Consider the following 11,982-nt stretch of genomic DNA (forward strand, 5'->3'; position numbering starts at 1 on the left):
AATATTCATCTAAACTAACACAAGGTGTTTTAACTTTTGCATACTGTAGTAGTTGGGAATACCTATCGATGGATTTGGCTATTATGTTTTTATGTTGTAATCTTAGTTTCTTATTAACACGTACTCTTATTCTATAGGACATGTACTATTGTTATTCAAATTAAATCTCAAAAGCAAACACATGATTTCTTTTACAATAGATATATTTTCCATTATAAAATATTTAATAACTTTACAATTAAAAATCGCAAAAATAGACCTAAACCAAACTGTAAAATAAAATTAAATCAAGCCTATCCAAGTTTAACTTTAACATAGGTGAATGATATTTTTTTTTTTGTTTCTTTTAACCTAACATGGGAGGGTATATTTAACAGTTATTAGATCACTGATTTTAAAATAAATGAATGATATTTTTCTGTTTATCTTATTTTATTTTATTTGGTCTCTTTCTGAATTTGCCCCAGTTGTATCTCCTTCCTAATCCCATCACAACCTATATACCTACTACCTCTGAACATCACAAAGCACCACAAAATCCACCATGAAACTACAACTAGCAACAAAACCACTGTGAGCTCCTCATCATTACTCAAATAGTTAAAAAAAATACATTATTCCAAAATATCCATGTTTCCAAATCAATATATTAGAAAATACATCTAGTCACATTGAAACAAACGTTTATATATAAAAAATGAAACTCATTATTAAGCCTGAACAAGACCCCTCGGAAAAATTACAAAAAAAAAACATTTCTGTACTCAAATTTGCATGAAACAGAAGTGTAAAAAACCATGGTTTTATTTGATAGACCTTGATAGTGAAATCTCAGTTAGACAGAAGCAGCAGTCTCTTTGACAGGTTGATCCTTGGACAATGTCTCCCAGTTGATTTGCCTAAGCATTTTGAATCTTTCATCCAATGTCACAAAGCCAGTTTCAGGAGCCACTACATCACTAATTCCAGCTTTATAGAGCAATACAACACTTGCCCCTATGTCAGGTCCATGAAGTTTTCCAGTCAACAGAACTCTAAGAGGCATGAAAAGTGATTTTCCCTTGAACATGAAAGTGGAGATGTTTAGTTTGATGAACAAACTCTTTAACACAAAAGAACCACAGGCTTTAAACACATTTGACCAAAATTAGGGGCTGAAAGAACACATTTTTTCCAAAATACTTTATCAATAGAATGCAAGTGGTGTTTAAGACTGTTCAGCTCACCTTCCGCTTAAGCGATTTACCAAAGCCTTTCACCCACTTTTGCCAGCCGGCATGGCCGTCTTCAAGTGCTGCCACCAGATCACCACTATCATAGGCTGCCAATAGGCTATCGGCAAACTCAGAAAGATTATCTTGCAAGAGAGGTTCTGCTTCATCGCTGCCACCAACATGTAGAGTTGTAACTACTAATAGTGCAAATACCACTGCCATTATAAATAAACACTTATCTACAAATACAATACACAATATTATAGCCAGCTACAAGTTGTGACCCTCAGACTTGCAAAGCTAAATCCACAATAGCATGCACATCTTAACCTTGTTCATTTTATATGGCCAATTGAAAATTTCCATCTTAGAAGAATGAGTAATCACCTCTGTAAAGTAGAATGCAAAGGATAAGAAAGCAAGTTAGTAAGGGCCTTGTCTGCATCATTTATCAAGTCAATCCCATCCTTAAGTAGTTGAACAGTTTCCTGTTAGTCAATCATGTGTTATCACTAACTTTTGAGTCCATTGTTGCAAGATGGGTCAAAACCATATTAAAAAAAAAATCACCATGCTTCAGAAAATGAAGCTAAGTAGATTGTATTTATGAGGAGTCTGAATCAAGAATGCATGCAATTAGATCTCACATCAATAAAAGGTCCAGCTGATACTGTGACTATGCCAGATGTCTTCCAGTACTCTCCAATAAGTTTGGTCAACTCCTCCAATGGACGTCCTCTTAAATGTTGACCATTCATCCACCTAAATTGAAGGCATAAAGTATATTACAGGGACATTAATTGTAATAGTTGTTTACTTTCATCAACAATGCCTCAGAACAGCCACTTATAGAACCTTATATTACAATTTGACTAAATAAACTCATTGTACATATAATCATAAATGCAACATTTACTCTGCAAGAGAAATGAGAACTTGTATTTTCTGTTGGATTTTTGAAGTTGTACTTTCAAAATACACTGATTTTGATACATAAAAATGTTTTTAATATATTTCATAATATCAAAATGAGTGCATTTTGAAGGTACAGCACCAAAATCACAGCAAAGAACCTGGACTTGAGAAATGCCAGTTAAGTAGTAACAATAAAAGTGTGTTGAAGAAAGTGTGCTATAGAATATGCTGCTAGCACTCCCCATCCTAGACTTGATGAAAGAAAAACAATAATTTCCCATTCAGAACAAAACCTGCCTGTATTTAGTAATTGTAAGAAATTTAACCCATTTGAGCTCAAAATGCAGGATATAAGCTAGCTGTGGAAATAATAAACCGATTATGCTTACAAAGTAGGCAAAAAGCAAGAAATTACCTTAACTTCGTTGAGTCAAAGATAGCACCACTTTTATTAACACGTTCAATAGTGAATTTTTCAACTGTTTACACAAGAAATACATTCTTAAAGTAAGAAAATTGCCAAGTAAATTTCCTGTTCAGAAAACAAAATAGTACAAGATATGAAATATTATGATAGTATTCTCAAAAAGTAGAGTAACAAAAATCACTAACCAAGTTGATCAAGAGTATAAAACTCATTTTCAGTGCCATCTCCCCAACCTAATAATGCTAGGTAATTCACCATTGCTTCCGGTAGGTATCCCATCTCCCGGAACTGTGAATGAGCAGTTATAAGAGTTTGAAATTAATTATCATTACAAGAGAAGAAACTTAATGGAAACTTACATAGTAAAAAATTATGAAGGAATGAGAATCAAGTGAGACCTCATAAATCACAACACAATTTTAAGACGGATAAAAGATGGAAAAAGGATAAATCAACCTCACCTGTCCCACTGATGTTGCTCCATGTCGTTTTGATAATTTGCTCCGATCAGGAGCTAAAATCAAGGAAACATGTGCAAAGAAAGGCATGGGAAATCCTAATGCCTGTAAACACATTCATGTCCGGATGTCGAACAAACCTTAATTAGTAACCAAGATTAATGCATGACTTAGGAAAAAATATTAAAAATTAAGTAAAATCTTGACCAATGGTTTAAGCCCACATTGACATTCCAATTGATAATATATGAATCACTTAAAAATACAACTTAAATTTTATCAGTGATACCATACATACCGCTCTACACATAAGTCAAATAAAACCACGTTCAATCAATATTTTAAGTAAATTCAAATTTCATTTTGGTGTTGACTTGAATTGAGAAACAAAAACAATGATAGACACTTTGAATTTTAAGGAAAAACTGATGCTGTAAAAGGTGATATGATATACTACACGGTTCGTATTTTACCTTATATATTAATGCCTGCCTTAGAGTGTTTGGTAAATGCTCCTCTGCCCTGAATTCAAAATATTTAACAGAATAAATCAGTGAAAAAAAAATCTTAGACATTCTGATTAACTAAGAAATTATAATCACTACCTGATAACATGGGAAATTGCCATGGTAGCATCATCTACCGTTACACAGAAGTTATAAACAGGCTGGCCATTACTCCTCATTATCACAAAATCTCCAAGTGTATCCAAGTTCCAACTAACCTTCAAGATACTACCAAAGGTAAGTTAATAAATAGCCAGTAAATGTTATTTTGGAAGAAATCTCATGCTTCATTTTCCATCAACTCAAATGTATGAAAAAAAAAGCAACACAAAGGCGAAAACAAGCTTTCTCTGAAAATTAGTCAATTTTAATTTATTCCCAATGAAAATGCATGTAGTCAGTCTTTACTGATCACATGGCATAATCAAGTTATGCCTGTAAGTGATATATGTATCATGTCACAACTGAAAAAATATAACCCTCTAGGCTAAAGGGAATCTTCAGAAAAAAAATGCTAAATCCACAGCATCACATATATCTTCTGTATCTATAGGGGATCACTGATACAAAATTATAGGATAAGATAAAATACTTCCAAGATATCAGTTGATTCTGTATATTCAAAGAAATGAAGGAATTTATTTCTATCACTCCCGAGAAAATGACAGAAAAATCAAAAAATGATGGAAAGAACTCACTTCGCCTCGAATTAAGTCATTAATTTTTAAACTTCCTTTAGGGACTCGAAACCGGTATGTATAAGGAGTCCCTTTTGCCAGCTCTTCTTCAACTTCCTCATCTCTTGCGCTGGCCCATTTACCTGTGTACACCGGTGGCAGATTCTTTAGTTTAGCATCCTCCTTCATCTTCTCCAGTTCCTGTTAAATAAACAAAAGCTAAGATTAATAGGTAACCTTAGCATTTATGATCAAAGATATAAAAGCACCAAAACTAGTTCAGTAAACAATGACCAAATTCTAATGGCCCAACCTCATAATCTCGTTCTTCATTTTAAGTGGTACACATCCCAAAATAAGAAACTTTTGTGAAACCAGCTCTCAATAAACTGAACCAAAAATTGAAGCTGAGGAAGCTTTTACGTCAGGTCAAATCTTTCAAAAAAGGATTTCAAATTTAAAATTTTGGATGACGTGCAACGAAGGGAAAACAGTCTAATGGCACACATTTTGAAGCATATGGGCAAAATTGGCACTTCATATCTTAAGTGTGTACTTCACATTAGCTTATTTCAGGAAAATGTTTTTTATTTTTTTTGCAGCTTCTTAAGTTTTCATTTTGGGGAGCTATTTCTCATAATTTGGGTACATTTCTTCAAGCTTTAAAAAAGGCAATTCTCTGGGGGGAAAAAAGCTAATAAATTGTTTGGAAAATTTTCACAATAAACATAAATTCTTTTAAACAATCTTTAATTAAAAAAAATCCCACTTTCGTAAAACGCATACACAAACATAAGGTATTAGTAAAACCCCCCCAAATACATGCAAACATGCTAAATCATCAAAGGTTACAAACATTGTCGCGTCCAGATCATTACATTCACATGAAGCAAGTTCCAAAACATACCTCATTAGAACAAAAGCAGCGATAAACATGGCCAGATTGGTGTAGGTTTTGTGCATATTGTTTGTATAAAGAATTCCTCTCAGACTGCCTGTAAGGACCATAATCCCCTCCAACACCAGGCCCTAGCAAATTCACCATAACATACAAATATACACACTTAACCATCAACAAATATACCACCAAAGCAAAACCATTACAACTGCTCAAGGAAAAAGATTACTGAACACCCGTATGTTATTTGTCAGTAATGATGCGTGAACACCATATCATTTCAAACACGGCATTTCTCTCTCTCTCTCTCTCTTCCTATCACATCAACTTACCCACCATACTTACATTTCTCTTTTTTCTCTCTATCCCTGTCAAATGTCAAATAGCTTTAAGGAGACCGCAAATCATCTTTGATGTAGGTATAGTAGATTATGTGACAAGAAAACGACATAAAAAGGGTGTCAAATATCCTTGGTCTATAAGGTAAAAGATTAGTGGACGCCCAATGTTAAGTGACACCAAGAGGGAAAAAAAGTGATAGAAAAGAGAGAAATATAGATATAATGAATTTCCTGTATCATCTTCAGCACTTGTTGTTTCTCTCTAACTCTTCTTCTTATAATATAATATACATGTCAGACCTACTCCTCTTTTTCTCCTTCTAGGTGTTAAATAGAGTGTTGTTATCCATTGCTATTTTCCCATATACAATTGATGATGATATAAAGAGATAGACAAATAAGGGGTGCCAAATGGAACAAATCACTCTTCAATGCACAATCACCAACTAACCCTCCTCCCAATCAAGTCCGTGCCGTTCTATTTATCATTTCACTAGGCATCCTGTTATTTGTTCATATACAAATTAATTATAGTGTTGCAAATTATGCTGCAAGATAGACTTTTTAGCAAACTAATGTACCCCAAAGTCAGAAGGCTCCACATTGTGCACAGACTAAGCCTTACATATGCAAAAGAGATGTTTCTATATTTGAACTCATAACAAACAAGTCACCAAGGCAAACCCTTGCCGTTGCCCCAGGGCTTCCCCTCTCATAAGGAAAGTTTTTTACACTTGAACTATATATCTATGATGTCATTCAGAGATTCAATTTTCTTATCTCTTTTAAATCTCCATTCATGCGTAGGTTTTACTTTACTTAAAAGTGCCTATAATATAGAGGTATTAATATATCATCATCATTGTTGAATGCACACTCACTCGCTCACCTTCATCCCAATCAAGCCCAAGCCAAGAGAGATCTTTGAGCATGGCCTCCTCAGACTCCCTTGTGGACCTCTCCAAGTCAGTGTCCTCAATTCTGAGCACAAATTTCCCACCTTTGGACCTGAAATCGTAACCCCAACACACCACATAGCGGAAAACTCAAAACCAACGAAGACCCACTATTTAAATTGAATTTTTATGATGAAAAATGAACCTGGCGAACAAGTAGTTGAAGAGGGCCGTTCGAGCACCGCCGACATGGAGGTTTCCGGTTGGAGACGGAGCGAAACGGACGCGAACGGGCTGCTCTGAGAGAGCAGAGACTGAGAAACGGCGTCGTTTGAAAAATAGGAAGGTGCGAGGGGCGTGAGAACGGTGGAAAATGGGAGGAGCAACGAGCTTGGACCATGGCGTGCCGCCACTCAACAACGCCATTTCTGTCTTCTTTTTTTCTGTGTTGTGTTTCACACTGGATAATGGTTTTGCTTCTTATTCATGTTTCTCTTGTTTGAGAGAAAGTAAAATAAAATAAAAATTGATAACAATTAATTAACTTAAATAAACACAATGTCTATAATTATTTTTAATAATTCTTTTGGTATATATATTTTATCGTCGATTTTATTTTTATTAATCTAAATTATTTTATCAGATTTTGTAGTTTTTTTATAATTGTTTTTTAAGAATATTTTTTATAAATTTTATAATACTTTTTATTTTAATATTAATTAAAATAATTAGGTTTTATTAAGTTGACACAGGTAGATGATGTCGCATGATACTCTCATAACTTTTTTACTTCCTAACATCCATATCATAGGTGAATTAAAATAATTTTATTATTTTGATAAAAGATGTAATCTTCTCCATACAAAAATAATTATATCATTCCTTAGTTCTTATTCTTATAAAGTTATTTATATTTATTTAGTCATTTATACAAAATTATTTATATTTTTTAAATTATAGTTTTTTTACTTATAAAAATACAGCAGCTTGAGAACGTGTATACATTTTTTTAGCATAGTGATAATAATAACTAATTTTTATTATAATGAATGATTTTAATTATATTAATTATTTTTATTGTCTTAAAAGATGAGCACACAAACACTAGTACTTCTAATTTTATGAACAATAACTAGTTTACATTTTTTTAAGAAAAATATTTGTAATTATCACAAGGAGAAAAATAGTTGAAAAAATTTAATAAATAATAATCGCCTTTCATATTTTTAATAAAATTGTATTCTCTTCCCTATGTTGTTAATAGAGTAAGAATTATATTTTTTATTTATATAAAACTCATAGGAAAATATAATAATAAGTTAATATTGTGTTGTTTGTTTAAGGGTTGTTGTGTAAAATAAGATAGAAAGTAGGTGTTTGGAACTTTATTACATGTGTGGTAGAGTAGGGTCAAGACAACTCACATAGAATGTCTTATAAGGAAAAGATTTTCCTTTTTCTTTTTTCTTTTATCTATTAAAAAAATTAAAAAATATAATCTTGGATGCATGTACATACACTTAGTTTTTACATTCCAAAACACAACTTCTCAAGTTCCCAAAAAGAAATCTGAAAATAGATGGTTGGATTCTTTGTGAAGATTCAATTCATGATTATGTGTATGAAAAGATCTTCGCTGTGAAAGACAATCCACTTCACATATCATATTCACTAAGTCTCCAAAAGAAGAATTAGTTTATGTCTTTCAGTTGAAGGATACCTTCAAAAGAAGCAAAGCAACATACTTTCCGAAGGACTAATGCACGAGAACATGATTCAATACTCTAATGTGCAAACTCTCTAATTAAATTATATAACTGGCTTTTCATGTACTTAAAATTGCATACCATACATAGCAAAAGATAGGTTATTGCTTTCTTCATACCCACAATTATTCTATAATGCATTTCATGTATTTCGAAATTTCTGTTTTGAAAATCTTATTCTTAAAAATTTGTTCTAAAAAGTTTTCAGAACATGTGTAGTCCAGAAGTGACTTTTTCCAAGGATGAAAATGGTCATTTAGAAAATTTTGGGGGTAAACAGAAATTGTGCGGGTGCAGGAAATAAAAGCCCAAAAGATGTTAAAAATGATATATTGATAAATGGTATAAAAGGACAAACCAACAGCAACATAATCTTATTGTATACCAAGGGAATCCAAATGGACAACCAAATTGACACAGAACAACAATGTTTTAGAGCTTAAAGATTCATTCATAACAGTAGATGACACTATCTTGCTTACACTCTGCTAATTATATTCAAACTATATCATCATGACTTCTATCTGATTAACAATACAATGTTTTTATACTCAACATAGAAACAAACATTTGATCATGATCACTAAGTTCAGAGGGTAATTTTGTTTATTTGTAATGTTGGTTTCAAACACCAAATAATAGTTTTTTTTTTTTTAAAAAGAAGTTAATTGGCACTTAAGGAGGATGTTCTAAACATCAACATTGGGAGGTTAAAATTTCTAGCTATACTCAAACCCTTTAGAGTTATTGCTCAAAATGCATTAAGGATGAGAGCATAAGAGAAAGTAGAAACATATCAAGAAAAGCCATTGAGAGTTCAATAGGATAACCAGATTGTGCCTTTGACAATGATCATTGGTGGATTAAAAGCTGAGAAGATACACAGGATGAAGAAACTAATACACTATATAGCCTCAATAATCTTGAAGAGTTAAAAACTATGACACTCAAGGACATTTTCTCTATTCTAAATTTAGCAAGGAGTATAGAAATTCGCCAAATCTTCAACCTTCAGTTCAGAATTTTCATGATGATTAGTTGCTAAAGGAACCCTTCACACCCTCAAGGCTCTCCCCCAAGGACGACCTGCAAGGTAAACAACAATGCTTAGACTAAACTTCATCCACACATGCCATGTAGTTCTCTCAACATATCAAGGTTCAATTATAATAAATTTCTTAACATGTACAAAATAAAATTGATTAAAAGGGTAAACATGAATCAAACATATTTTCTTATTTAACTTCAAATCAACCAATGGCTCTTGTTGCCTGTCATCCAACAACCTATATCAGCACTAAAACTAGAATCAGAGACAACTTCAAATCTCTGTCCATTTTAGACAACACAACACTGCAGAAAGAAACTCGTTAAATTTTCTAGCCTAAAGCCAAGGATGAATGATATATTATCCACTGTAAGTGTATGGTAATTGTTGTTTCCACTATGAACATACAAGTTGTCATTGACAACCTAAAAATAGCTTTTAAATTTTGTTATACAGTTGAAGTTATCTTTATTATAATAGTCATCCGCCCAAACATATCAGGGCTCTTCAATTTACTAGCCCTCCAAAATCAGATAAAACTTCAAAATAACAATATGTGACATTCCTAAGAAACAATGATCTTGTGAGATCCATTTTTCACTATCCCTACTCTCAATAATCAATGTACAAACACATGAATCCCAACCAAACAATAAAACTAAAGTTAACTAATAAAACTGATTAATGATCCAACTTATTTACTTCCCTAGGCTCTATGTTGATTACTTGGCTTAACCATACAAGCAAATTATGTGTCCTATTTACGGTTTTGGGAATTCAATTATTTGTTACAATAATGGAGAAAGAACCACAACTAAATGTAAGATCAAAGTCCATGCATTGCAAAACTTCAACCCTTCCAATATCATAAAAATTCCAAGCATCGAGTTGCAGAAACTATACATACTTATGCATGCAGTATTTGTACTCTTGACTGCGAATCAAGTCTTTTTCTCCCTCTTCAAGCTACAAGAAAAAAATTCAATTAAATTGAAAAAGGTATCTGATCTGAACTCTATTGAAAAAGGTATCACACGAAGAGATTGCCTCACCGGGTCACTCTCATAGATGAGCTCATAACAAGCTGGTGAAAGGCATCGCAGAGCACAATTCTCCCTTGCTATCGCTGATGATTTGCACGACCAACCCCACAACCCACTAACCACAAAAAGAAATAATCATAAATGTGGATCAATAGTTTCCAAACATCACATTTACTCCCATTAAATTTGTAAGAAAAAAAAAGCCAGTTAAGAACACCAACCAATATCTACAAACAATAGCACTAAACTTGAAGCAGAAATGGTTCAATTATAATGCTAAAAGAAATGAGTCAACTAGGATGAATCTATACCAACAAGAGTTGCTGATTATCAAAAAATTTTACAAACCAATTAAATATTCCAGAAATAAGAACCAGACCAGAAACAGGAAAACCAAGGGCATTTAGCTATATATTTCAGCCTAGCTCTGAACACACTTTTAGTTATAATGGTACAAAGGTTAATAACAAATTTAGAAAATATACAATTTAGTCCTGAAAATGTGTTACCTACTATGATCCTCCAACCACCAAAGTTTCTTCTATGGAAATTAATCCTCAAAATTCTCAGTTTGCTATCAAATTCAGTCTAGCCAAATCGCTGTGAAATTTACTCTTCCCAGATTCTCAAATTTCTATTAAAGTCCCTCTACCTAAAGTCTCAACTTGCTATCGTATTCACTCCATCCAAATTCTCAACTTGTTATTAAGTTCGATGCCCAAATTCTCAAATTGACACCAAATTTACCCAACACAAATTATGAACTTGCTCTCAATGTCAACGTCACTCTACTGAAATTCTCAACTTGCTATTAAGTTCGATGCCCAAATTCTCAAATTGACATCAAATTTACCCAACACAAATTATGAACTTGCTCTCAATTTCAAAGTCACTCTACCGAAATTCTGAACTAGCTAACAAGATAATAATCCCTTTGGATACGGATTTTGCATAGACAAAACTTTTGGGACCAATAAAACAAGTGTAACATCATTAAACATCAAAATGTAATTCACTCTAAAAGACATGTTCTACAACCCAATTTGTTAGATATTTTGAGAACCTGTCAATATCAGCATAGCACTGAATCTTGTTCTTCCTGACTTCAGTATCCTGCCAGATACCCAGATATTAAAATCAATCGGAAAACGAAAAGGGTAACAGAAAACGCAAAAAGAAAGAGGGATAGAGGCTTACCGAGATTGGGTGAGAAGACTTGGCAAGGAGTGTTGGGCAAAAGAGTAAGGATATTAAGAGAAGAGACAGGAAGAAATTTGGTGTTGCAATCAGCATTCTTAAAGTGATTGTTATGTGAAAATCAAAGAACAATCAAAAAATTCCAAACTTTTGATGAAAACAAGCAAAGCTAAATCAATCAAGCAGTGACAGTGGCTAAATGCCTTATTCCACAAAACAGGTTTCACAGTGACAAGATCTTTGCAGTACAGTGTTTTACCCATTATTTAGGATCATTTATAATTACTGATAAAGAAAGATTTTAATATTTTTTTAGAATACAGATTTTTATAAAACAATACTTATCATGAATAACAATTATTTATTGTTAATAATAAATTTTTGTTACCACTTCTTAATCTATACATTCTTATAAATACATGTTGTTATTTATAAATAATTATATTTAAATATCATGCATTTATAATATTATAAAAGTTAATAAAAGAATAGAGTCTGCATTCCAGCAAAGGATGAGTTGAAGAAGATGATTCTAAAAGAAGGACACAAGAGTCGTCTTAACATACATCCTGGTATGACTAAGATGTACAAAGACT

General features: G+C 32.6%; 2 protein-coding genes across 2 annotated transcripts; both read right to left on the reverse strand.

The window, feature by feature from the left end:
* Positions 1 to 557: 557 nt before the first annotated feature.
* On the reverse strand, positions 558 to 6,803 carry LOC108347672 (glutamate--tRNA ligase, chloroplastic/mitochondrial). Its single transcript, XM_017587065.2, has 13 exons — positions 6,538 to 6,803; positions 6,326 to 6,444; positions 5,105 to 5,226; positions 4,219 to 4,398; positions 3,620 to 3,738; positions 3,488 to 3,536; positions 3,018 to 3,119; positions 2,742 to 2,844; positions 2,545 to 2,608; positions 1,862 to 1,976; positions 1,602 to 1,702; positions 1,227 to 1,383; positions 558 to 1,060 (listed from the first exon to the last, which is right to left on the reverse strand). Exons 1-13 carry the CDS (start codon positions 6,756 to 6,758, stop codon positions 836 to 838), a joined length of 1,677 nt encoding a protein of 558 aa, XP_017442554.1. The 5' UTR covers positions 6,759 to 6,803; the 3' UTR covers positions 558 to 835.
* Positions 6,804 to 8,894: 2,091 nt separating this feature from the next.
* LOC108347059 (uncharacterized) lies at positions 8,895 to 11,633 on the reverse strand. Its single transcript, XM_017586173.2, has 5 exons — positions 11,387 to 11,633; positions 11,253 to 11,302; positions 10,199 to 10,304; positions 10,054 to 10,112; positions 8,895 to 9,184 (listed from the first exon to the last, which is right to left on the reverse strand). Exons 1-5 carry the CDS (start codon positions 11,480 to 11,482, stop codon positions 9,133 to 9,135), a joined length of 363 nt encoding a protein of 120 aa, XP_017441662.1. The 5' UTR covers positions 11,483 to 11,633; the 3' UTR covers positions 8,895 to 9,132.
* Positions 11,634 to 11,982: the final 349 nt, after the last annotated feature.

This window comes from Vigna angularis, chromosome 9, assembly GCF_016808095.1.
Source record: "Vigna angularis cultivar LongXiaoDou No.4 chromosome 9, ASM1680809v1, whole genome shotgun sequence".
Classification (NCBI taxonomy): Eukaryota; Viridiplantae; Streptophyta; class Magnoliopsida; order Fabales; family Fabaceae; genus Vigna; species Vigna angularis.

Bases quoted from the DNA above. Each gene is read 5' to 3' on its own strand.
- LOC108347672 (XM_017587065.2), bottom strand. From the start codon at position 6,758: ATGGCGTTGTTGAGTGGCGGCACGCCATGGTCCAAGCTCGTTGCTCCT. The intron at 5,227-6,325 runs GTGAGCGAGTGA...TGAATTTGCTAG, and splicing joins TGGGCTTGATTGGGATGAAG to GGCCTGGTGTTGGAGGGGAT. The intron at 2,609-2,741 runs GTTAGTGATTTT...TTGTGTAAACAG, and splicing joins TTATACTCTTGATCAACTTG to TTGAAAAATTCACTATTGAA.
- LOC108347059 (XM_017586173.2), bottom strand. From the start codon at position 11,482: ATGCTGATTGCAACACCAAATTTCTTCCTGTCTCTTCTCTTAATATCC. The intron at 11,303-11,386 runs GTAAGCCTCTAT...GGTATCTGGCAG, and splicing joins AGTCTTCTCACCCAATCTCG to GATACTGAAGTCAGGAAGAA. The intron at 10,113-10,198 runs GTGAGGCAATCT...TTTTTCTTGTAG, and splicing joins TCATCTATGAGAGTGACCCG to CTTGAAGAGGGAGAAAAAGA.